We start from the raw sequence: 26,568 nt of genomic DNA on the forward strand, positions 1-26,568 counted from the left end.
TTGCACTATACACTATTTTTGGGACTCAAATTCGATGTTTTTTTTACAAGATAACGATAAAAGTCGAGATGCTTTGGGCGAGTTTTTTGGTAAGGCTTTTACTTGGCCTTATTTTAACCTTTTTCCCTTGTAAACACCCGAACTTCTTTGGAAAATGATTTGGTTTACTCGCGGGTCCATGTTGTTTACATAGAGCTCCTTTTCCCACTCTATCTAGAGTGCGCGTGCTCTCCCGCCCTTTCCACTCTCTTTTCCACCGCTTTACTTCTCACTCTCTCTGGTTATGTAAACAAGGGCATCTCTCTCTCTACATGGTATTGTTTTGGCAGCAAATGCGTGCACGAGCAGTGTAGGGCTCCCATTGCATCTCCATGGACGCGGCAGCACTGGGAGCTTTACATTACCAGCCATGGAGTCTCCTCCCTTCTTCTTCCATGTCCAGGAAATTATCACTAAACCCCACATTTGCGAGCTTCCCGTTAAAGAATCCATGTAAGTTTACTTATTTTTGATGGCACTTACTTCCCTATTTGCTTGGTTATTGAAACAGTTAGGCATCATTTCTCTGGTTCGTGCTCTATCAATAAGGCGTACGATTAATGGTTCGGTATTGTATCAATTATTTTTGGGCTTTGCCATTGGAGTTTTAGGTTACTATCACATAGGGCACGGGCCTCACCAGTTGGGAATAGTTTAAAGCGATTATTTTCTTATTAGCTATTCCATAATCATCACATCTTAGTTTTGAGAGAGTAAGAATTTTTCTCTGAAAATAGAGTGATAGAATTTTTGGTTTTAAGTCTAATATAGTATTTTTCTGAAAATTGATGTTACAGAAAGTGTGAGAGAAAATTCGCGCTAGGACTGATATGGTTGCAAGGTTATTGCATGTTGTGAATCGAATTAGGGATTGTAAACTCATTCACAATTTGTTGATAAAGAATATAGAAACTGTATCTCTGTCTATTTAGACAGATTAGGAGCAGGAAATGCTGGCATTTGTTAAATATGCAATATGTCCTCGAGCCTGTGTGACTTGGATGCCCTTGTCCATGGTTTTTGGCATGTGCCGAACATGATAGACACGGCATGCATGTTTGACACATCAGAAAATTTAGACACTTTTGCGTAGCTTTTTTTGTTGAAATGTCACCACTCACTGTTGAAATACTTAATTTCCCTCAAATGATCGCTTCCCTCTTCATGTTAACTGTGTAAGAATGTGTTGTGTACATCTGAAAAAAGACGCATGTTGTCTGAAAGGGCAATCATGGGTTGCTGTCTATGACACTTGTGTCCATATCAGTCGTTGACAAGCTTATCCCTGTCTTTGATCCATATTCATCATTGGTGCCAATACGAAGGATATGTGGAAAAGCCCAATTTATGGGGAATTTGAAGTTAAATTTTGATGGGAGTTTGAAGTTAAATTTTGACAATCATGGGTTGCTGTCTCAGACACTTGTGTCCATATTAGTCTTTGACAAGCTTATCCGTGTCTTTGATCCATATACATCATTGGTGCCAGTACGAAGGATATTTGGAAAAGCCCAAGTATGGGGAGTTTGAAGTTAAATTTTGATGGGTGTCCTCACTTTCAGAAAATAAATTTGTTTGATGGAGTTCTCTTGGTAACGATGGGCCAATTGGAGTGGTGGGGCTTAGATGGACTAGATGTGGTCCACGAGATACACGCAGGTTCCATAATCTATTGGGGAGCCTGATTCTTGGAGGCCTTTCCCCCTTCTCCTTTTTGAACTTTGTTTAGACCCCTCAATGGCATGCTTAAAATTTTCGAAGCACCCCTTTGTTGTTTTATTGATTTTTGGGCATTTATCAACATTGGAGACTGGTAATATTTTAGAGGTGATTTTAGAGATGGCTTATAATCTACTTTGGAAGTGTTTGAAAAGTCGAACTTGGTTGCTAACTTCATCACCAGCAAAATCGAGTCAACTTGTTTTTCAAAAGAACTCAGCAAGTTGTTCTAATTTTTGGTTGAAGAATATAAAAAAGGAAAATGTCTATCATGGGGATTGAACCCAGTTCTCTATGTCAGTCATTCCATGATGCTTTCACGTTTGAAGGAACTACCCAAACTAGCATAGAAAATCATATAAATAAAAAGCACAGAATATGCTCTCTTAATGAGTCGAATTGACTTGGACAAGTTTTCTTGATTCAAAATGAGTCCTATTCTGATTTTTGCACCTTTGTATTATTTAATAGATAAAAAATCCAATGTATGGCAAATAAAAAGAGAAATATCATGCTATACATGATGATATCTTGTATTGTTTCCATGGCCATGACACTTATTTTGATAATTAAAGCATTACCCATTTTCATTCTATATAATTCCTTGATCCACCAGTACCCAATAAAATGTTTTCCTCCACTTCTTGGTGGTTCTTGCTTGAATGCACTTCTTGTTCTTGTAACAAAGATGATTTAATTGATATGATTGCCTCTATTCTGGTTATACAGGTGGGTGGGCCTTTCATTTTTCCTGCTCAAGTCATTGTGGTGCTTCAACATGGGTTCATCCGTGTGACTATCCATCAGCATATTCGAGAAAGTCTTTCTTACTTATGGAGAGAAGGCACTTCTCATTTAATATTGACAAAAGATTTCCTGTTCTCTGTTCCAATGGGTACCAAAATGGCAGTTTGGAGGATGGATCAACGCAATGCCAGTCATCTTTATCTTCTGTGATGTTGGAAGATGGCGATAATGTGCTGCATTCAGTTGATGACAGTGCCTTGAACAGTCACAGCTCCAAACCTATGAAGTTTAAAAATCGATACCTAAACATGGTTCGTCTAGGATCACTGTTCAGTGATGCTGCAGAGTCTTTTTTTAAAAGCGAAATAAGACGGAGATTATTCGTAACAGCCATGCTAATTCTCGTCAGTCGTATTGGATACTTCATTCCATTGCCTGGCTTTGATCGAAGGTTGATGCCTGAAGATTACCTTAATTTTACTTCTGGTTCTGTGGGTAAGGATTTCTATATGTCCATTATCTTATCGACTGGACCAAATGAAAATGGTGTATGATTGTGCTAGTTACTTGATTTATAGTGCTCTTAGAAACTCCTAAGGCTTGATTTTCTGCAGAAAACTCCAAACCATCCAAATTATGATTAGATATTATAATCTTGCACCTTGGGAATAATGTTTTGTGCACATATTGAGGAGCCCTTTTTTTTGAAGTAACAGACGTGATATCGTCAGTTTATATTTGTTTATGTGAATGCTTTTTTTAGTAGCACATTATTGGCTGTGTTCAAGATTTTTTTCCAGTTTCTGAGGAGTAACCTTAATTTTTTTGGGCATATACTCACGCACGCACAAACACCCCAATACTATCGTTGGATGTACAGACACATAAATATAGTGCCAATATAATTACTCCTTGCTGCATTTTTCACGTGTTTTGTATATGATGTCTGTATATTTATTGTTTCATATGCATTTGCAGATGAACTAGGTGACTTTACTGCTGAGCTTAAGCTCTCCCTCTTCCAACTTGGAATTGGTCCTCAAATAGCAGCATCTATTCTTATGCAGGTTTGCAATATAGACCTCACAAACTTCTATTAGTTTTAACTTTGCATCAACACATTGCCAATTACATGTGGACTAGGGCTTCATTTAATGGTCCCTTTCTTATTACTAATGGATAATAATATTAACTAAGAATTGAAAAAGAGTTCAACAACAGTCACATGTTCTTTTGTTAGGCAAGTTTAGACTTCCAATCAAACCGCAGAACTACCCCAAAAAGGAAAAGATGGGCAATGATGCTTTGCATGTGATTGGTTATTCAATACCTTCTCCAGCCAGTTCATAATTGTATATACTGTTGAGATGTCAATACATTCAAGCTGGCGTGAGAGGGGTCAGGGCACATGTTTCCTGTGGAAGAAAGTTCTTTCTAGTTCAGTTTCTGCTTTTATAGTGTCCTGAGGGCATTCTGAATAGTTTAATTCTAATCCCTGCTACTACTTGTCCCTACTAGAAGTATTTTTTACCTAATTTGTTACTTGTTATTTATTTATTGGGAAAAAGGATCCTGTAAGACCACTAGCTAACAACTACAGTTTAGCCCAGTGGCCCAGATTGAATCTGAACCGATCCAATGGTCACGATTACATTTCGTATTTGAATTATAGTTTTTTTTCTACAAATCCAAATAACTTGAAATTGTGAATGTGTATTATTTAAAAATAGGAGAATCTAATAAAAATATCAAAAAATAGTTCGCAAAAAATAAATTAACCAAAATACCCTTGAATCATTTGGGAGGTATTTTGATCAATTTTTTTTTGCGAATTATTTGTAAATATTTTTAGTAGGTGCGCTTTGATGAGAAGAATGGACACCTAAAATTTCATGTGATTTGAATTTGTAAAAAAATATTAAAATTATATTACGAAATGAGATTGTGACTGTTAGATCGGCCTAGATTCAATTTGGGCCGTCGGGCTAATACTGTAGCTGTTAGCTAGTGGGCTAACCTCAGATTCTCGCTTATTTATGTGTCTATTATTAAGCGATATTTGACCTGATGTTACTTTCTTGAGCAGGTATTATGCCACCTTCTTCCTTCACTTGTGAAGCTAAGAAAAGAAGGCTTAGATGGTCATGAGAAGATTAAGGGCTATATGTAAGTTCTTTCTATCCAAGTATTTAAGTAAGTTGCTCTGTACAGTTGGTTGCATCTATTTGCTTGGTGTTGGGCTCAACACTGAATATTATGTTTAAGATTTGTTTGTAATTCTTAAAGACATCTGTGAATTTCAGTTGGTGGATTTCTCTTGGCTTTGCAGTACTGGAAGGTGTTATTATTTCTTGTTATTCCCTTCCTTATTCGATATATGCTGCTACTCACAGGTATTTCAAGCCTAATCTGAGACATTTTGTCATTTCAATTTCACCTGAAGTTGTTAAATATATTTACTTGTCTGCCCTCACATGTATTTCTGATGAACATGCAATATGGTTTTCATGTCCTTGTAAAGGATAGGTGTGCAAATTGTGCCATTAGATTCCCGATAATTTATTTTCATTTCAATAAGTAATGTTTGACATGGCTACTACATGAAATTACTATTCTAATATTTTTCCCAACCGGTAGTACGTACTTTATTATGCTGTAAGAACTCTTTGAAATAGACGATGATCACTAGATTATATTGTAATCTTGAATACAAGTATAAAAGATGATTTTCATGTCATAGAATTGGTATCATTATTAAGGATCCAATCCGGAAGTATAGTGCTTGCTTGAAAATTAAAACAATATACCATCTAAATGCTTTTGGTTGCTGAAATGGAGTAGACCATAGTTATAATTGTAGGATTACATTTTGCTCGAGATTTGCCCTTAGTAAAATGCCAAACCAAGTTTTTCTATTAAGAACTGGATTGCTGGTGTGGCTTTAGAATCAGTTTTAATCTTAATTATCCCTAATCTGAAAGTTAAACTTGGGGCCGAAAACCCACCTTTAATGTGAAAAATCTACATCAAACAAGATTTTTGGTTCCCCATAAATACCTTTAATTAATTTAGAGTTTCATACCTGCAAATTTCTCTATTTTTGCCTCAAGAAACATGTCACTAAATAACCAGGTACGCTATTTTTGCCTTTATTCCTGGATTGTAGCATATTTTCATTTTCCATCTGCATCTCTACTCATTTTTTACATAGTTACTGAAGTGGGTTATTAGATTATAGTCATATTAAAAATTCGGTGAGATTGGCTCTGAGTCTCCTAAGTCACTTGGAACCAGCTCCTTGCCAGTTCCGGATGACCCCTATTCTAGTAACTTGAGTCTTGCCAAGTTTTGACCACTTATCTACTGAGTCTTGCTTACTCTTATTGAGTCTGACTGGATCTTTAAAATTACCACTTATTCTGTACTGAGTCTTGACTGGACTTGGGACTCGCCAAGCTGACTTGGGCTTGCTCCCTACCCAGTTTTATGGTCTTAATCATTGTGTTAAACTATAGTGGGTTCTATCATTTGGCCCTTGGATGTGATATAAAGACAGACAAACAAAGTTAAATGTGATTTGATTTGTGACGGTCAACAAATTTACCATACCTCTTAAATAAAAGTTAAATGTATTTTGCTATATTTGTCTTATAGTATGTTATTAGATTTGCTATATGTGAATTAAAGATCAAAGAATTAACCATTAACATAAATCTTTATGGTAATAAATTAGCATTAATTCTTGACAGTAATCTGTAGCCACTGACTTACTGAATAAATTATGCAATGTATCCTTTTTTTTGTTCACTCTTGGTGGCTTATAGCTGAACCTTTTACAAATTATTTTTCTGATCTTTATCATGGTAAAGCTTGAGAATTGGTCTATGAAATTCCAAACTTGTGCTTGTTAGGTTGGCTTTACATTGCCGTAGATTATGACACGCTTTTTAGTATATTCTGATTATCTTTATACATATCACAAACATATCTGATGAAGAGTTTGGAATAATGAGTAGTAGTTGTTCTCTGTATAGCTACAGATTATCATCCTATTTAAACAATTCTCTAGGGAATTTTGAGCAATTTGATGATTCTTGGCGATGTTTTCAATGACAGATTACGGCATGTGATTATAAGTACATGTTTATTAGTTTTTGGAGCAATGTCTATGACAGGGATCTGCGACAAAATAACTGAATCTGGATTCGGTAAAATCATGCGGATTATCTTCTTCTCCTATTCCCATTTTGATGTGGTCTCAGTATGGGCTCCGTGTTGGCTTCTATTTACCTTTAAATCTGTATAATTGGTATTTCCTGTCTTTGTCTTGTCGTTTCAATATCTGCCTAACCTGTAACTAATTTCTTTGACCCATACAACCATTGGCTGGAGTTCCCTGAAGTTGTCAATTTTTTTCATCTTTAGACTATCTCAAAAAATTAGAAAATTTTTGTTTAGATTGCATTAACTCTCGTTTGGGTAAAACTTATATCATGTAAAATTCCTTATGTTAAATATTTAAAACTGTAAAAGTCTGTTTGCAGATATACTGAAATAGAAACTGGTTGTAAGTAAAAACTTCTCACAAATAGGAACTGTTGTCCCCCTTTCAACTGTGATTCAAACAAATATTGAAGGAAATTCAGTATTTTGTCTAAAATAATATTCAAGGATTCTCAAGCTGTTGCATATATCAATTGATAGTTTCCAGACAACATAATTAAACATTACACTGATATCTGTCGATATAGATCTCAATATTTATTCCAGAATAGTGGTTTATGGAATGAGCTTTAAGCACGGGTTCCAAGCATCTATGGTGGAAATAAATCTTTTAATGAAAACTTTTACTCCAAACTCAATGCTGTGAAATTGTATGAAATTGTGTTTAAAGATTCCTGTGAGTGCCTTCTGTTTTTACTCTGATTATTGCCGTCAAAGCATGTTTAAACATTTGAGCATTAGTGTTTTGGATACATAAGGAGGGTACTGAATTACACTGGTAATGTATTCTTTGCTTCCATTTCTCATTGCTTATTGTCCTTGTCCAGGTCAGGGTTCATCCTTGATCATATGTGTTAGCATATTAATAGGGTACACTGAGACATTGTACAAGATGTTGGCTCAGTTCTCAGGTACATAATTCTGCTCATGGCATAGAATAGATCAGAAAATACTGTTTAATTCTGTCAAATTTTATTTTTTCAGATAGTGCATCGTTAATTGTTGCCTATGAAAATACTTCTAGATGGTACTTCGGAGTTCATAGAGGTTTTCTTTTTCCTAATTAATTTGGTACATATACCATTGCAGGCAGCATATTCAATTGGTGGCCTTATGTGCTTGGATTACTTGGCGTTTTCACTATAGTTACCATGTGGGCTGTGCTAGTTACTGAGGGTTGTAGAAAAATCAAGTTGCAATATTATGCTTTTAAACTTGCTTCTTCCACAAGGTCAGAATCTCCATCCATATATGCAATATTAAGCTTTTAAACTTGTTTCTTCCACAAGGTCAGAATTTCCATCCATATATGTACTTGCTCTGGTTTTCATCTTCTTACATGTATGTTTGCTCTGTTTAGAAAATGAGGCAGAAAATTGTATTATTGAATCTGCTTGTGTATTCTCTGTATGTATGTATTGTTTTGGTGTTCTCTTTTTGAACAGTTGTTTTGGTTTATTCTTGAACTTCATTACAGTTTTAGCACGTTCTTTTCATGTCCATTAATATTCAAATGGAACTTTTTGTAATCACTGGGAGTAGTGGTTGCAAAACCTGGGGAGATTTACAATGACTGCTAGATACTTTGGTCTAGTTGATTGATAATATTGACCTATGATTTTGGCACTTATGGTTTCCACGGTTCCATTAATCGTACCAAATTTTGTTAATAGGCTGTTTTTCCCCTCCAGTGTTTTGGAAGCAATGAAGGGCCCACCTCGGTCCACTCTTGTATTCATGGTGGATGAACTTTTTTGGACCCCATGTATCAAAGAAACATTGCCAAAACACTTCTAGTAGTTAACCAAATAAAAAATCTGTTTTCCCTTTTCTTTCATTATCGGATAACGCCATTCCTTTGGTAGAATTGTTGAGCCTCCAAACAGGTCGTGAAATTTTATAAATCGTTAAATGAAGACTTTTCATGTCGATAATCATAAATGCCTTGGTGGTCTATCTATTCATTTTGCATGTATCCATTGTGCTTTCATGCATGTGCTTAAAAGCAGAGTTTCAAAACCCAGCAAGTTGACTGTGGACTCACCTAAGTCAGCTTTCTTGGACCCCTAATGAGTCTGCCCACTCTCCAAAAGAATCGCCCAATTTTTTGGAGAATCGGCTGAGTTTCAATGACTCGACAGTGGTCGGGGCTATTCCAAGTCGTGAGCCAAGTCTGTCTTTTTGAACTCTTATTTAACTACATTGTATACTCAAATAAAGTTCAGTAGAGACTCACCTGAGTTTTAATAGTCGACCAGGGTCAGGGCTATCCCGTCCTGAGCCAAGTTTGTCTTTTTGAAGTTTGAACTCTAATTTTAGATTGTATGTTGAAATAAAGTTTAGAACATTAGAAATAGGTTAAGTTTTTGTGGATTACTTTTATGATAATATTAGAACATTATATATTACATTGTCACATGTTATTACATTTTTAATGTACTTATGGAACAATTGAAATGATCTTCACACTTTCATGTGCATCAGTACAATCTAAAAACTCATCATTGAAACAATCATACAAATGCATGACAAAAGTTCATTCTTTAGTAGGTTTAGAGGATACTTATCCAAATCAATGAAAATATTTTGGACACTTGCTATGATATTTGCCCTTCATCCCATTTTGTCAATCATTGTATAGAAACATGATGCTTCACTCATCTAGCAAATGGTTATGCAGGAAACTTACTTCAATTATTATTCTGTTGATTGTGTTTCTCCTTCGCTCATCTAGCAAATGGTCATGCAGGAAACTTACTTCTATTATTATTCCATTGATTGTGTTTCTTCGATCTCAGTTTTAATGTCATTGAGAAGATAATATGGAGCATGATTGTTGCCATTGGATTTCTGTGCTATGCAGAGATGATTCGCCGATTACTGAGGTGGAGCCTTATATTCCTTTCAACATTAATCCAGCAGGAATGCAGCCCGTCCTCACAACCACCTATCTATTGGCATTTCCAAGCATTATTGCAAGGTTAGTGTTATGTACCATTTTCCCTTTTGGTCATCCGTCTTAACATATTTGTACTTGTTGTAATGAGAAATTTGGATTACTCCCGTCTACCATTTCAGCTGTGAGGTGATCGAAGGAACTTTTTACTGACTGGTAAACTGTTTTTCATGTGGATCACATTTGTTTTGTATTAAGGGGGACCATTTGAAAAAAGAGAATCTTTAGTGACTCATTTGACAAGGTACAAATTGGTTTGGTCTTCTATAATTTCATATTTTGTAGGGTGTCACATGGTTCAGTGGGTTCCATCAGTGTTCTAAAACTCGCAGAGGCCCACTCAGACTCGCCTGGTTTAATTGGAACAAGCAGCCTTTCAATTGGAACAAGCAGCCTTTCGGTTTTTAGAGGGCCCTCAATTCAGTAGAGGCCCTACTGTTCATCGAACTGCTCAGGTCTCTGGTCAGGCCCTGGCAGATTTATGTTGTTTTGTGCAAGTCCTTGCAGGACTGAGTCCAGAAAATCCCATCGAATCCGACAAAAAGTTGAAATATAAGAGTGGTGAAAATCCAACCAACCTTTCTTCCATTTTCTTCCCATCCAAAGCTGCATAGGCCCTGAAAACATGCATTTGGGGGCATTTTTGTGTCCTCTAACTTGTCAACACCTTGGATTCAACAAAAAAGCCTTATAAAATCGCAAATCCAAAATTTTGAATTTTGGTTTGGGGTTTTCGAGATCTTCAGATCAAGTAGATCAAAAGGCCAATCTCAAATAAAATTAGGGTTTTTTGATTTAGAGCATACGAGGACCTACTTACAAAGATGGAAGTCTTGATTCGAACTGGAAGTATCTTTGTGAGAATCGGCTTTTGAGACTTTGGGTAAGCAAAAATGGGTTTCGTACGCAAAAATGAATTTATATTGGACAATTATCATTAGATCTAGATATATTTTCTTTAATCTTGTATTTTTGTTTCATTCTATCAAAAATGGTATTTTTTTTTTTACATTTAATCTGCACAATATTGCATGCATACATATGAAAATCAATATTACATATGAGAATTAAAATTTCATTTTTTTTTATTCGTGTATAATTTTATTAGTTTTTATTTTTTATTTTTATTTTCCTGAAATTTCCCTATTTTTCCTAATTTTTGGTTCATTTTCAAAACCGGGCAAGACTCGCCGGGCCAATTTGAGAGACAACTAGTTGACCGGCACCTGGCCTTGCCCAGTTCCTAGAGCGGGTTCCATGGTTTGAAACATTGGTTTCCGTCCCTATTTAGCGGCTTATGCTGCATTTGGAAAGGGTTTGAAACAGAATTATGGGACATAACACTATTTTTCTGGGCGGTCAATGCTCAGGTTTGGGAGTGTTTCTGGTGCTACAAATAGCTTTCCTATATATTGTAAAATGCAGCAAACAAGCAGTATTTTACATTATGTTAAAAAAGAGGTTGGGATCCCTCTTTGGTTCAACTGTACGGTGTTTCCAAAAGGAATTCTGTCACCTGAAAGGCTATAGAAGGTCAGAAAAGCATTTGATTAGATAACTAATTCAAACGAAGCCTTAAGCTGCTCCAAAAATTGAACTGAACTATGGTGAGGAATGAGCAGCAAAGTTATTGGAAGCCATTGGTTTTGTCACAATATTTTAAATCATACAAATTTAAGTGTTCCCTTTTCTAGGTTTGAATATATTTGTTTTTCTTTTCTAGTTTCTGTCTCATATTGGATGATTTATGTGCAGCGTCCTTGGATCGCAGTTTTTGGTGCGAGTGAGAGATATCTTGAACCCTGAGGCATCAAAACCATGGATTTTCTATTCACTTTATGCATTTCTTGTCTTCATGTTCAACATATTTGACATTGTAAGTATCTTGAAACCATAGCAATTGGTAGTTTATTCAGAAGTTTCTCAGTTTTATTAATTGGTTTTGCAATTAATAATATGTTAGTATTCCTTAATGAGGACAAGTTTCAACATTGGCATGTGTTCCTCAAACAAAAGCCTACTCCACTAGGATAAAGTCAAAATAGAAGAAAGGAGCATTGAAGCATGGGTATTCAAGCTTGAGTAATACAAGATTGTTACGATCTAGAAATGTGATAGTTCATAATCCTTAAGTCCTTTATATGTATTTCAAATACTCTATGCATGATGCTAATTCCTCTGATTATTTTGCTGAATCAGATAACTTCTTTTGGGATACATTAGATGTGCAACTTAACAAATTTTGCATGCACAAAAGTTGCAAGGTAGAAGGAATCTTAAATTCCACGCCTAAGAACTCCCATAGAAACTATCACCTCTCTGTAAAATATCGTTAGGAAATATTGATATCGTAATTCCTGTAAATTAATGAACTCCTATAAAAACTCTCACTTCTCTATAAAATGTCATCTGGAAATATTGATGTCACAGTTCCTGTGAATTATTCCAAGATGACTCCAGATTTCCATTGGCATGCGGCGAAGACGATTTTATCCCTTTCCAGGAAGTTGTCCCCAAATTACTACAATTCCCTTATGATAAATAACCAAATTACCTTCACATAAAAGTGCACGAAAAAGGAAGCCAAACAATTCTGATCAATTTATCACAATATTTAAAGCTCCATGTTGAAGCTGTCTCATTGTGCTCAAGTGGGTTGTCTTGCATGAAAGGGGAAGGGTGAAATCCTACGAAGTTAGTTTGAAACAAGGAAATGTTTGTTGTGCTTTCTTCCAGGATACGGGAGCTTTCATGAATTACGTAAGGCTCATTCCTAGGGGACATTAGTCGATCCTCTGTGGATGATTGTAGGGTTATACATTTGTCTTAAGCTATAGGGAAATAAAAAAAAAGAATCCTGTTTTGTTTTTGGAATTTAAAAATAGTCCCGTGTATTTCATATTTTACATTCAAGTCCCACCTTTCGAGGGTATATAGTATATTTTAATCTTATTTCTTTTTCTACGTCTCCTATTAAACTCATATTTGTTATGCCCATAATTCTCACTATCACATACTTATAAAAAATATTTAAAAAATAATAAGTGACCAAAATAACCTTACAATGTTTAGGGATATTTTGGTAATTTTATTTAGTTTAAATTTTTTTTATAGGCATGTGATGATGAGAAGTATGGATATAACAAATTTGAGTTTAATCTAATGAATAAAAAAAAGGAAAAATAAAATTTAAATATATTATATGGTTGCAAAAAGTGGGACTCGAGTGTAAAATGTGAAATATATGGAACTATTTTCAAATTCTAAAAGTAAAACAGGCTTTTTGTGTAAATTTTCCTAAACTATATAGGCAAAAATAGCTGATTACTATGAAAGAACAATTGGGATTTAGTGGTGGGATCTTACCAAGTTCTATCGACTGTTGAGCCCATCTTTTTGTATGGTGCTTAGAGATACTTCTACAACCTTTTTTGCCTGATTAGAACATCAAATAGTAAAGTAATTGCATGCATGGCAATTTTCATGCATCTCATTTGCTGGTAGTTTCTAAGATACGTATGATGCTTACTGCCTCTTTTGCCTAACTAGAACATCATATATGACAAAGTATTAGCATGCATGAGAATTTTTCATCGATAAATTATTCAGTTTGTGGCCTTTGTGATTGAGCTCTTTCATGATAGAAGATTGAAGTGAATTAGTGCTATGTTTTTGGGTATTTAATTGCATTAACAGAAAATGATGTAAGTAGGAAATGTTTCTGAGAAATTGAAAATCGGGCTAGTTGTAAAGTTGCTTGAAAAACGTCTTAGTTGAAAATATTAGATTAATCTTCCTAAAATCATGTTTCTGTATGTACTAATCAAATTTTATGTCCTGCTTAACATGTAACGATCCAAACCTTTTATGTGCTCGCTAATTTTGGGTATCCATGCATTTTATTCACAGGCTAATCTTCCCAAAGAAATTTCAGATTATCTAAACAAAATGGGTGCGAGAATACCAAATATAAAACCTGGGAAGGCCACAGTGGACTATTTGACAAAAATTCAAGCATCAACACGTTTTTGGGGTTAGATGTTATTAGAATTTGGGAAGAATTCTTGTGCGCATTTAAATGCTTTCAAAGATATCAATAAATTTTTTTTTTTTAAAGAGTGTTTGATGTTGATTTGTATTATGTTTTTTATGCAGGAGGGTTATTGCTAAGCATTTTGGCTACTTCATCAACATTTGTTGATCATTATTTGCGACGTATTAATGAGGGATTTGGAATAGGTTTCACTTCAGTCCTAATTATTGTAAGTGAAGTGCGACCCCTTCACTACTATTTGTCATCGAGGTTGCTAAACTCTTCTCTTATTTAATCAGTTATTGTGGTTCCTAACTCATTGGAGAATGGCTTATCATTCAAATATGCGCTGGAATATCTTTTCTGACAAAAAAAGAAACAAAAAAAGCATATTAGTGATTCATCAAACTGTTTGTTCTTACCTATCTTTGATGAATTTGAAATTTGGCTCCATGCCATCATTTTTTTTAGGGAAATTTATCAAAATACCCATTAGAGATGAATTATTTGTCATTTTATGTGTTTGCAACTATTCCAACTCAGGATCATGCGTCTCTTGAAGGGTGTTTTGAAATGAATCTAAAAGATATGGGTAGAATGTCAAATAGTTCATGTTCTCGTGGGTATTTGGATAATTTGCCCTTTCTTTATTTCAACAAACAACACCAATGTAGAATTGGTGCAGTCATAAACAACAGCTAAATGCATGGAGAAAATGCACCATACAATCCAATGGACTATTGGAGAACTACAGTCCATTGGTCATCACCATCCAATCCAATGGACTATTGGAGAATTATAGTCCTTTGGTCATCACCATCCATTGAAATGATATCTGGTGATAGGAAGAGGGTGGGTGATCACCTTTAAGTTTCCTTTAAAATTCTAGTTTGTTGCCATTGTTCTCTCAAATCTGCCCGTGCTGATTTTTCTGGCTCAGGTTGGTTCAATCATAGAGTTGCGAAGGTCATATCAGGCATACAATGTTATGCCATCCTTGAGCAAAGTTTTGAGACGGTATGGAGTCTGAAGTTGAGAGTGTAATCAGTGAAGTTGTCAGGTAAACATTGCTTTTTGACAATCAGTAGAAAAAGGAGTTAAGAAAAACTCTTTTCCTCGGATCAAAATGAGCATTTTTTCTAATAAATTCTTCTCTGTGCGGTGGCTTATAGCGATGATATGTGCACGAACAGCATGCAGGTCTGGACAAATGATAGCCATAGATCAAGAGCATTTGTTCCTAAAAAGTGTTCCAGTATACTTAGGTGAAACCACAGAACAATGAATCATTCATGGAAATCTGAATGTTGTAGTAAATTTTTAATGGAAAAAGCAGATGTGCATATGTGGTGTAAGTTGAATATCATTTTCTATTGTCATTGTAGCTCGCAATATACCAAAAAATGGCTGTATTTCTGAAAGTACTCAAAAGTATCTATATTAGCAGATATGATCTCTTCTCAGGTTATTGTTCTTTCATTATTAATGAGAAATGGTTTTGAATTTTGACAGGCCATAAAGAGAGAAGAAATCACCATGCAATGAACAAAAATGACAATGCAATACCATACAAAAAGGAATTTCTAGGGAAAATAAAGTCAAATACAGCCCATTTCTATGCTGCAATAATAATTAAAAAGAAAAAGTTAATACAGGCATCAACGTTGGCACACCTCAAGAACCCATCAGAAAAGGTTGTTCTGATGTTGGAAAATCCTCCCATCGATTATCTTAACCACAAAATGTACATCTTGTAATATATTATTTAAACCATTAATTTTCAAGATTTCCAAGTATCTATAAATCTGTTTGTGCTGTATTATTTTTAGCGCTTTAAATTTCATAATTAAGAGTCATCATAAGAGTTTCCAGGAACGACATCTCTAAGATGCACCTTTGATTGTTTAAGGTGAACCCTTCTATAAACCGCACCCATTAAAAAAAAGAAAAAAAAAAGTGGATAATAGGATTTGAAGTAGAAATAAAGGCTAATCTAACCAATCCCGTATCTGGGACACGATGAACCTGCACTTTACAACCATCAGACTTTGTAGGCCAATTACACATCAATTGCAAAATTCTTATAAATATTCTCAGATTTGCATCGTGGCTTTGCTTTGCTTCAACTTGAGCTAGGCAGCACCTTAGCAGCTAAAAATGATGCTCATTGCAGCAGCAACAATTCAATGGCAAAAATTCCGAGAGGCTGGGAGAGTGCAGTGAATCTAAGCCGCCAATCTCCTCAAAATGGCTCCAAGTAATAATACTGAAGAAATCTAATGAGGACCAAAATATGCTGGTTATTCAGCGAGATGAAACCTCAACAACTTTTTTACTGAATAACCAAAAAATTGAATAACCATGAGAAACCATCAATGCTACAATGGGGGCTAACATAGCTTCGCCTCCAAAGAATGAAATTTGCAGAACAGTAAAGCTACAAAATCAGAAGTCCATGAAATGGACACACCAAGCTCAATCATAGAAACCAGATTATACGAGGACTGCACAAATTACGACCAGCCCAAACCGGTAAATCCACAGCCTGTGTTGCATGCCGAGGGTCAATGAAGCAACCTGGAGCATACATTTTGCTCCACCTCCAAAGGTGTCAATATATCCAGCTTTTCCATTGCCTTTTGCCACCGTTCTAAAGAATACAACCCTTAGTTGTTTCTGTAATCGCTGATGCAGCTTTGCTGAAATCCTATAGCTTTGGTTATGAATGACAACAATCTAGCCATTCAGTTCAAATGAGATTTAGCCACAGCATAAAGCGGGCAACTGTGGAGCCTCGGGAGAAATGAGATTTGCCCACAAATTTGCCAGTTGGAGAAAAAAGTATTGCTGACCATTCCAAACAACTGGCTCCAGGCCTGCAAATTTAATCATGTAAAAGAGCAATCAATCAATCATTATGTAGTGATGGATCTTGTTTTTGGGAATTTCTGGGTAGGCTACTTCCTCTAAAGATTTTCGAGATTGCTGTTTTTCTTAAGTCCTTATCAATCATAGAGAAATTATTGAAATGAGTAGAAAACAGAAAAGATTACCCATGACCCAACTTTCTTTACAACCTACCCACAACCACTTTAATTATCGCAACTTTTACTCCTACCCCCCCAAGTAAAAAAGCTATAATTTTTAGGACCAAAATTCCCTCTCTTCTAACATCGACTACTTAACTTTTCCCCTAACACACAAAAAGGCAGTCCGTCAGTATAAACAAGCAGTCCGGCAATATCCCAAAGTTGTCCAGCACTGCCAAAGAACAGTCCAAAAATAAGCCCATGCGCTCCGGCAACAAGCCCATACAGTCCGACAATAGGCCCAAAGTGCGGTCTGGCAATCTCCCCATTTGGTCCGGCACATTGTGGACTCAATTCGTCATTCTTTCTAGTCATTGAGCATCTTACAAGGACATGCCCCCATCGTGTACGGATAAGGGTATTTTTGTCAAAAACCCAATGATTTTTTGATTTAGTGGACATTTGCTAGAAAAGTTTGTTTTGGAGGTAAAAGTTGTGATAAAAAGATTGGTTGGAGGGACGTTGTCTAGAAACTGCAAGTTGGGGGGATATTTGCAAATTTCCCAAAAAATTAACCATGAAAGGGAAATATAGGAAATATAGGCAGAGGTTGTGGTTTCTATAAGGTTGCAACCTCAAACAACCCAATTAAGGCGCACCTCCAAATGTTATCATAGCATGTAATTTTGGTGAAAAAAATTCTTAAGATTCTCTGAAAATCTATTTTCATAAGTAATTATAAAATTTTAAACTCCAAAAATGGTTAAAATAAAATAGATCTATAAACATATGAAAATCTTGAAAATGAATGGTCTAGATAGTGTGTTGCAAGATGCACTATTTCTAAGACAAAAAATCTTTTTTTTTTAATATCCATACATCTCGATGTTAAGAAGATCAATTAGAGAGTTTTTCAACATTAAAATAACATTTTCTGATGGATTTTTGAGGTGCATATTTAATTCTACATTTAGTTTACAACCTTATATAAACTTTTTCCATAGAAGGAATAGATATCTTTCAAATTTAAGATCATGTATATTATTAAGATTGTTTTTTTGAAAGTGTTAAACTGTCATTGTAAGATTTTTTTTATAAGAATTTCTTTTAAGCTTTTAATCTCATATAAGTATTTTATTAAAAAAAGAAGAATAAAAATGAAGAATAAATCTCGGGAAATATATATATATATAAGAAGATGATACTATAAATCACCTATAGGCGAAAATGAACAGTGATTTCACCTACCCTCATCACCATCTAAAGTTCATTGTACGGTCACGACTGTCCTGTAATATTTTATTTTTCATTTTTTTTTTCTACATATCGGAATGATCTGAAATTTGGAGCGTGTGTTTATAAAAAATAGGCGAATCTACGAAAAAATATCAAAAATATATTTTACATGAAATAAATTGACCAAAATACCACCGAAAAGTTTCAGAGGTATTTTAGTCAATTTGTTTTTCCTGAATGATTTTTTTTATATTTTTATTAGGTGCACCTCACTAAAATGTATACATGCTCCAAATTTCAGATCATTCCGATTTGTTGAAAAAAAAAATGAAACACTACTAGACAATCGTAACCGTACGCTTTGGACGGTGATGATGGTAGGCGAAATCACTGTTCATTTTCACCTATAGGCATTGGGAAGACTTTTCCATATATATATATATATATATATATATATATATATATATATATGTTTGGAAAACCTTGCAATATTTTCTTGAGAATTTATGCAAAATTCAAGATATTGGTTTCTACAAAATACTGATATAAGCAAACGACATATACAAATGTTTTTTTCCATTCCCACTTTGCTCTTCTTCCCTATCAAGAAGTCAGAAACTTAAAATGACCCCAAAAAAGAACTAAGGTTTTCTTCAATTATTCAACGTACCTGGTATCATGTTAAAGGGCAACAGTGACAATTGGCAAAATTGACCCTCTCTTGAAGCATGATTTTGAAGAGCAACAATATCCATATTTCCTATAAACTCAATCGCTTCCAACAGAGCCTTTATCCTTCCAACATATTCCACAGCTGCATGTTCTAAGATGTTGCCAAGAGCTTCTCTCACTCCAGATTCTTTCCATGCAGCTGAGCATTCCTTCAAATGCAAAGGCATGTCCAAGGAAGAACTTATTAGTACCCAAGGCTTGTAAACCTCCAAAGATACTCTCAATATTTCTGATACTCTGTAAACTTCTCCAAGGGCTACAAAGTATTCCATGCCTGCATCAACCAAAACTTTTATGAGTGATTACCAATAAATCAATGCTGAATTGAGACAAAAAAATGTGTAGATCAAAACTGGGTTTTGATGGTGCACCTTGAGTTTCGGCTAAGAGTAACGAGTGAACATTTTCTTGCAATGCCCTCCTCCAGATAGCAGCACCATGCCTTAACTCCTTGGCACATGCTGAAATCATTTTAGACCACACGCCTAAATAAGTAGGTTGATCCACTACAGATGCCAATTTCATGATGCTTAACATGGACATTGCATGGTCAAAGAGTTCTATAGCTGGACTCAGATCCTCTTTTGCCTGAAACCCATTTGAAACCCATTCCATACATGGAAGCTTAGCTTAGCCAACATGCACATATATAATTCCACATTTACATAAAAATACCCATTGACTTCTTTTTCTTTATATAATTCCCATCCTTCAATCTCCTATAAAATATTAAATCACAGAAGTAAAGACAGTATCATTGAAACACAAATAAAGTTGGATTGATTTCCTTTGAATGTGACATCACAAAGACATTGAGAAAAGACACTTCAACGAAAGGGAACATACCAACGATAATCTCTCTGACAAGTGAAACTCTTCCTCAAACATTTGAAATGATGGTTCACGGATGATTTTAAGCATGTCTTGATAACCATTCTCAAGCTGATACTGATCAAGGGAGCCTTGTTTAGAGGACCATTGCAGTTTCTCCTTGGCAGCCTGACTTATAATAAAAAGGTCAGCCAAGAGTCAAATCCATACAACCACAAGGATAAAAGTAGTCTGATCATCCCCCTAGCATTCAATAAACAGATAATATCCAGAATATCCTTGATGAGATGTTATGTATTATTTACCTTCAGCATGAGATAGTACATTTATGGTTTCGTAAACACATTTTAGACTTCTTTTTTCCCCTATTATCCATATAACAGACATAAGTGTATTTATCAGAAATTTCTGAGCAAAAGAAGTTAAAATATCATCGACGAATGTAAATGGACGAGGATCATTTAGACATGGGCAGAGCCAACCGATATAAACAGTTGGAATTCAGAGGGAAGTCTCAACTCAAGGTAATGTCATTGTCCAGAAGCTTAGGAACTTGAATATACCAATCCAAACCATTCTGAACTGAAGTTCATTAGTTTACCCTAAATAACTAAAGTTCATCATGAAATCTGATCTATTCCATAATTAATAGTTGAGGTACTAAACCCTTTTTTCTTTTTTCTTTTTTTTCTTTTTCCTACATAAATCATTGAAGAGAAAACTTATTATGTCTTGGTCAAGGTACCGATATCAGCTTTCATCTTGAAAGAGCAGATTCACATAATTGACTTAAACTAGCATAAGCGGCCAAGCACCTTTCAGTGGACTTATAATGTTGTGTTCTGGGGGGTATGGAAGGGGAGGAAACAAGTGTGCGCATGCAAAAAAAAAAAAAGAACCTTGAAATAGTAAAAGTGAAAACAATTATTTTAAGCCTAAGTTAAAGTAAACCATGACTAAACCAATGGAAACATACATGTCCTTAACACATGAGTGCAACATATGTTCATCTCACGTGAAAGACATACTCTGGTCTAAACAAATGTTAGGGGCTTTCTTATTTGGGACCACATACTATGAGACCATTTTTTTTATATTAGGAGGTCACAAACACTTTTAGCAATTGGATGTGAAATCCAATAGATGAAAGTGTGTCACAACATTCAAGAAGTTTTACGTTGGACTTTGTGCCTAAACAATGACATCCTCAACCACTCTGATTTCAAATCTAACCGTGAATAATTATTGTGACCTTGTTTCAAAAGTACGAGGTCTCATTGTATACATTTTCTTCTTATTTAGTTCAGCAAGTGTGATAGTTTGCTTCATAATAACCAGTCTTGATTGATATTAAAGTCAATGTTTTTTTGAGGCTGAGTCTGCAACACTTCATACAAACTCATCAGTTCATTTGGGTTTTTGCTTCCTTTGTTATAGTTCCATTTTCCATCAAAATGTAAAGATATTAGCAGTCGTTGACATACTCCTAAGGGATAATGTTTGTTCATATGTTCAGAAAATATATAACTGAACTAAGAGCGTATAACACAACTAAGAGCCTTTTAAGGCTAAAACATGCATTCAAAACCCCATGCCTTTAAAGTATTACATCCATTAAACAGATAAAAAGAGAAACCCAAGAACCTAAGATTAAAAAAGAAGAAATCTAAATACCAAAAGCTAAAAAGACGAGCCCAACACCAAAAGGTCCAATGAAACAAAAAGAAAGTTCACCTGAATTTTTGCATCTAGGGCAGTTGCCATCTCAGTGCTATCAGAAACGGAAGCAACTCTTCGTGCCTGCTGACCCATGACCACGTTAAATTGTTTTACAATGAAATTTCACTGGAATTTTGGAACGCTTAGATCTAAGAGAACAGAAAAAAAACCAATAAAAAGGATAATTTGAAGTCATTCTACCTCTAGAGTAGCAATGCGATGAAGGGCCATCACAAGAGTCTCTTCTTTCAATCGACTGTAAAAGCCCAAAAAATCCAGCATTCCTTTGCTCGAAGAAGAAGATGCATCCTGAAACTCCCAATCTTCAGAATCTAAATCTCCATTACAATCTACAGAGGGGGCATCGAGACCTGAAATTCCAGAACCAAATGCCCGTGATTCCATAACACTTGAATTCACCCCATCAAACAATGACATTCCAGATTCAGAAACCCCAGAACGCAACACACGGCTCTGAGAAACCCCAGAATCAAATACCATAGAATTCATCGTATCCAATTTTGAAAGCCCTGAATCCAAAACCCTAGAATTCACCCCATTAGACCAAGAAGCCCCAAAATCCATCACCTCAAAGCGAGAAGTCCCAGAATCCTGAGCCTTAGACTTCAAGCCAGAACCCAAAGCCTCAGAGTTCATCCCAGAACCCAAGGCCTTAGAATTCACCCCAGAAACCGCAGAATCTGGAGGGTCAGAATTCACCCCAGAATAAAAAACCTCAGAGTTTAATTCAGAAACCAAGGCCTTAGAATTCGACCAAGAAACCCTAGAATCTGAAACCTTGGAATTCACCCCATCAAACAAAGAAACCCCAGAATCCAAAGACCTTGAATTAAATCCATCGAGCTCAGAAACCCCAAAATCCAAAACCCCAGAATCAAGAGCCCTGGAATCAGCCCCATTTGAAGCAGAAACCCTATATTGAATCACTGGATCAAGCTCTTTTCGATCCTCTGAAGCTATAGAGGCCACTTTTTCAGCCTGAGTGTAGAGGCTATCGATGAGGCTTTGAAGGCCAATAGAACCGGATTTAACGCTGAAGTTTTGTTGAAATTTGCTGGAATTTTGGGGGGAAAATTCAGGAAGTGGGGTGATGAGATCATCGCGCTCAGGCTCAGGCTCAGGCTCAGGTAGGCCAAAGAGAGAGAGAGGAATTGCATCGCGGCTTTTAACCGAAGGAGGGCAAGGGATCTCGTTGGCCGGAATCTTTCCAGATTCCGGCGAACTGGTTTTCCGGGCGACGTCATTTCCGGCAGGGGTAAAAACGAAATCACCCCAGTCATCAGAGGGATCAGGTGGGGATGCGAAATTGAATTCGCCAAAGGAATCGTCGTCGTCGTCTTCGTCTTGAAAGAGAAGGAGAGGAGGAGGAGAGGAGTTCTGTGTCACCAACATCACTCTCTAACTCTCTCTCTACATCGAGCGAAACTCCCTCTCGACTCTTGTTCTGGACTCGTCTCCTTATCGATCCCACGGTTCATTCAACTGTAAATATTAAAGGAAAATGGTTTCGCGCGACTACTAGGGGTTTCTGATGTGGTCTCGCGCGACTACCCAGCACCAGATACGATGACAAAACATTGGTGATCGATTGTATCTTACCTTTGTCGGATCCAATTTTTTAAAGGGTTTTGTTAGGCTACACCACAAGTGGTGTAGATTTTTGAAGCACATACCTTTGTAATTCAAAATTTTTCAAGTAAAAGTATTTTTGATCATTTAAAAAGATAAAATAAATGTTTTTATAAAAAAATAATGGCATTCTATCATAGTTAATAACAATTAATGCATTACACATCATATGGGGTGGTGTTATTGTCTACTATTATTAATAAATACTTTTATTTTTATTAAGAATTTCTAGTTTTCCCTTAATTAATTACTTAAACGGAAAGGTCTAAACAATCAAATTAGAGCCTACCTCGAAAATTTCACTAGAAGAGATTGTTTGATGTCCAAATATCCTCAAATTGATAATCTCAACATCAAGATGTATAGACATGAGAAAAAAAATGGATTTCAAGCTTTGGAAATAGTGTATTTTGTAATGTATTTTTGAACCCTCAATTTTCAAGATTTTCAAGTTTTTATAGATCTATCGAGATCTACACTATTTTTGAAGATTTAAACTTTATAAATAAAAATGAAATATATGTTAAGGCTATCAAAAAGATTTCCAGTTTTGAAACCATATTTCTTGACACTATTTGAATGTAGGCTCTGATTGTTTAGAGGGAGGGAGGCTGTTTCGGTACCTGGAAATCTATTATGTGATAATAGATTACAAGGAAATATGACATTTCCACAATTCGACTATACGTAATCGTAAATAATCGTAAAGAAATGGAAATAAATTAGGCGAGATTATAAAAAAAATAAAGAAATCCATTACGTGGTGATAGATGAAAAATCTACTACTGTTGAAGGATAATTTTAGAAAATCTTTCACATGCATTTTTGCTAACCCTATCCTGATTAAAAAAATAGCCCTCTCTCTTCATAATAAAAGGTGATCCCTATTTTTTTTTTTTAAGCTCTTCCCCTCGGCATTAGATGTCATATAAAAACAAAAATAATAAAAATAAAAATCAGTAATCAGTGATAAATTACACAACAAAATCATAATAAAAAATTTCACACAACATAATCATCATACGAGATTACTAAAATTTCAATTGAAATAATATACTTTTTTTAGTCTCCTCTAATACCTCAAAATTTTATAATACAATTACCAAATCTTTTAATTTACTAATTAAACTTCTTCCTAATTTTTAACTTGTACCATAGAGATTTTGAATTTAGTATCATAAATTTATTGTTTATTTAAAATTATATAGAGAGACATTTGAAAGACTTCTATAAAAAATAAATAAAAATAAAGCTTATCATAATAAAATCATGTTATTCTTATCATATTGTTCCAATGACTTATTATGTTGAAACCAATGTCATGTTAGAAAACATGTGATTCAATGTAAGTGCCAAAAGCCTTTAAAATAAGTAGTAAATGGTATCATGATGATTGAAAAATGGTACAAGTTATTATTAGAAAATCTTTTTGGAATGGTGATGATGTTATTATTAGAAATCGTTTTGGAATGGTGTGATGATGATATTAATTCCGTATTTTAGTAGAATTTATAAAAAAAAAGAAAAAAATGATAATTATGCATTTTAGTAGAATTTTGTGACAAAAAAGAAAGAAATGATATTTTATAAGGACCTGCTGATAAAATGTTGGTAATACATTTGCTATATTTCTTCCAGACATAACCAAACAATAATAATGTATTTTTAGGTATCCAAACGATTAATGTATTTCATAATTTTTGGGGAAATCACGAATAATCTCTTTTTATTTCCTTACAATAAATATACCCAAACGGTCGAAATATCATATTTCATGTAATAGATTTTCAGGTACCCAAACGACAAGTCTGGGTACTTGGAAATATATTCTCTGTGAAAGATATTACTGGCATAATACATTATTGCGTAACACATTACCTGTAAATGGATTGTCACTGTTTGGGTAGTATTAGATGAAACCTAGGAAATACATTATTACTGTATGAATATGTCCACAAGAAATATGGGAAATACATTTCCAACAAATTTTTTTTTTTTTTTTTTTCTTTTTTGGCTTTATACCCAAAACTTTTTTGGCTTTATACCCAAAACATGGTTAAGCGTTCTTCTTTGGCTTTATACCCAAAATATGGTTTTATTTTCTTTTTTTGGCTTTATACCCAAAACATGGTTGAGCGTATAATCCCGATTAGTATGTTGCTTAAACTTTGTAATTGCATCAGGCATAAGAATTAGCCACACATTTTTTATATCTTTATTGCATCGGCATAAGAATTAGCCACACATTTTTTATGCCTTTATGTCCCATCATATTTTTGTTGTTTTCTTTTCTTGTGCTAAAGCCTTTCGATCATCTCTCAAGAAACCTTCCATGGGCAAATTCAAAAGAAAAAAAAGTTTGGAAAAATTTGGCTAGTAACTTAGAAGGCTTTATGATTAAATGAGATGCATTGGAGGAGAAATTATGTTGGGGCATTGAAGGAGATTGAAGAGGTAAATTAATTTTTTTTAAAATAAAACAATTCAAGCAAACTGATTTGACGATTCTCTATGAGTGATCTCAAGTATTTTGAAACTATCAACAAATAATAGCAGCAAAAGAGAAAAAATAACGCCAAAAAAATATTTTAGCAGAGAAGCCAAATCAGTTTTTTTTTTTTGGAACAATAGCTACAACTTCAAAGAATGACCTGTGTGATTTTTTATCAGGGAATACATTTTTTTTTTTTTTTTTCACCCTTTCTTTTGGCAAAAGATCACTTGCAGGTGGTCTTTATTATAATAAGGTAAATTTCAAAATAAAATCAACATAATAATAAAACCAAGATCTTAATAACTTGATGCCATTGAAACAACTATGCACTATGCTTGCCATTGAAACAACTCTGCGTTATGCTTGAGAATAAAATGTAAGATTGAAAGAAACAAAAAGAAGAGTGCCGGAGATTATTTCAACCGGGCTTATTACACCCCACACCGAGTCACCATCATCCGATGGCACGGGATCAACGGTTGAGCTTCAATCTCGAACCGGGAAAACAAATTTCGGCCAAACCACACCAATGGAACATGAATCCCTTTGATCACAAACTCAAACCCTATGTGAATTCTCTTACCAATCTAGTTTGAGACAGATTGATTCTCTTTTTGCTAAACCCTAAAACCCTTAGTCATAAATCTCAAATACCCTTAGCTATAAATCCATATTTGAGAGATAGAAGAGAAAAACTCCAACTCCAACCCTTAGGTTTGTTCACAATGTGGGAGAGAGATCAAACATAAAAGAGATAAACTTTCTTAAGAGAGAGATAGAAAGATAAGGTGTAGAGATTTTTTTGGTAGAGACAATCCTTTTTTATAGGCTTTGAATAAGATTAGGGTTTTTTAGGATTTTCTTTGGCTTGCCTCTTCTTGTGAGATTGAACATAGACCGTCGATCAAACGTGACTTGTGGGGTGAGAGATCTGAGCCATTCATTCCATCGATATGCCATCAACATTATAGAAGATGCATGAACCATTATCCCCTTTCATAAAGCATTTTCTCATCAATATAAATTAAATAAATTAAATCTAATCAAAATATTGTACATACCATAAAATAACACAACTCTATTCAATCTTTTCACAATATCTTTAAAAGATATATTAAGTCAATATCTTCCAACCATATGGCCATATGCCATATCACAA

General features: G+C 34.9%; 2 protein-coding genes across 5 annotated transcripts; one reads left to right on the top strand and one right to left on the bottom strand.

The window, feature by feature from the left end:
- Nucleotides 1–326: 326 nt before the first annotated feature.
- On the top strand, nt 327–15,186 carry SCY2 (SecY protein transport family protein). Of its 2 annotated transcripts, none has more exons than XM_011627504.3 (14): nt 327–492; nt 2,488–3,000; nt 3,484–3,572; nt 4,592–4,671; nt 4,809–4,898; nt 6,622–6,713; nt 7,557–7,640; nt 7,819–7,960; nt 9,593–9,709; nt 11,441–11,561; nt 13,595–13,718; nt 13,841–13,947; nt 14,659–14,778; nt 14,891–15,186. In XM_011627504.3, exons 1-13 carry the CDS (start codon nt 372–374, stop codon nt 14,746–14,748), a joined length of 1,770 nt encoding a protein of 589 aa, XP_011625806.1. In that variant the 5' UTR covers nt 327–371; the 3' UTR covers nt 14,749–14,778; nt 14,891–15,186. The 2 variants fall into 2 exon arrangements, with proteins under 2 accessions (XP_011625806.1, XP_011625807.1); XM_011627505.3 differs by having other exon boundaries at nt 14,912–15,186.
- A 501-nt stretch (nt 15,187–15,687) lies between these two features.
- Nucleotides 15,688–22,743, bottom strand: LOC18440859 (uncharacterized). 3 transcript variants are annotated; one of them, XR_016040034.1, is made up of 6 exons: nt 21,467–22,743; nt 21,281–21,346; nt 19,562–19,714; nt 19,087–19,176; nt 18,654–18,989; nt 15,688–16,594 (listed from the first exon to the last, which is right to left on the bottom strand). XR_016040034.1 is itself a non-coding variant. In XM_006850996.4 (6 exons), the coding sequence occupies exons 1-6, from the start codon at nt 22,676–22,678 to the stop codon at nt 16,479–16,481; spliced, it is 2,100 nt and encodes a 699-aa protein (XP_006851059.1). In that variant the 5' UTR covers nt 22,679–22,743; the 3' UTR covers nt 15,688–16,478. The 3 variants fall into 3 exon arrangements, 1 of the variants encoding a protein (XP_006851059.1); XR_016040032.1 differs by having other exon boundaries at nt 19,087–19,434; XM_006850996.4 differs by having other exon boundaries at nt 19,087–19,303.
- Nucleotides 22,744–26,568: the final 3,825 nt, after the last annotated feature.

Source organism: Amborella trichopoda, chromosome 1, assembly GCF_054954075.1.
Source record: "Amborella trichopoda isolate Santa Cruz 75 chromosome 1, AtrichopodaSantaCruz75HAP2 v2.0, whole genome shotgun sequence".
NCBI lineage: Eukaryota > Viridiplantae > Streptophyta > Magnoliopsida > Amborellales > Amborellaceae > Amborella > Amborella trichopoda.

Bases quoted from the DNA above. Each gene is read 5' to 3' on its own strand.
- LOC18440859 (XM_006850996.4), bottom strand. From the start codon at position 22,678: ATGTTGGTGACACAGAACTCCTCTCCTCCTCCTCTCCTTCTCTTTCAA. The intron at 21,347-21,466 runs GTAGAATGACTT...ATGGGTCAGCAG, and splicing joins ATCGCATTGCTACTCTAGAG to GCACGAAGAGTTGCTTCCGT. The intron at 18,990-19,086 runs GTGCACCATCAA...TGGTTGATGCAG, and splicing joins ACTCTTAGCCGAAACTCAAG to GCATGGAATACTTTGTAGCC.
- SCY2 (XM_011627504.3), top strand. From the start codon at position 372: ATGGACGCGGCAGCACTGGGAGCTTTACATTACCAGCCATGGAGTCTC. The intron at 3,573-4,591 runs GTTTGCAATATA...TTTCTTGAGCAG, and splicing joins CAGCATCTATTCTTATGCAG to GTATTATGCCACCTTCTTCC. The intron at 7,961-9,592 runs GTCAGAATCTCC...TGTGCTATGCAG, and splicing joins AAACTTGCTTCTTCCACAAG to AGATGATTCGCCGATTACTG.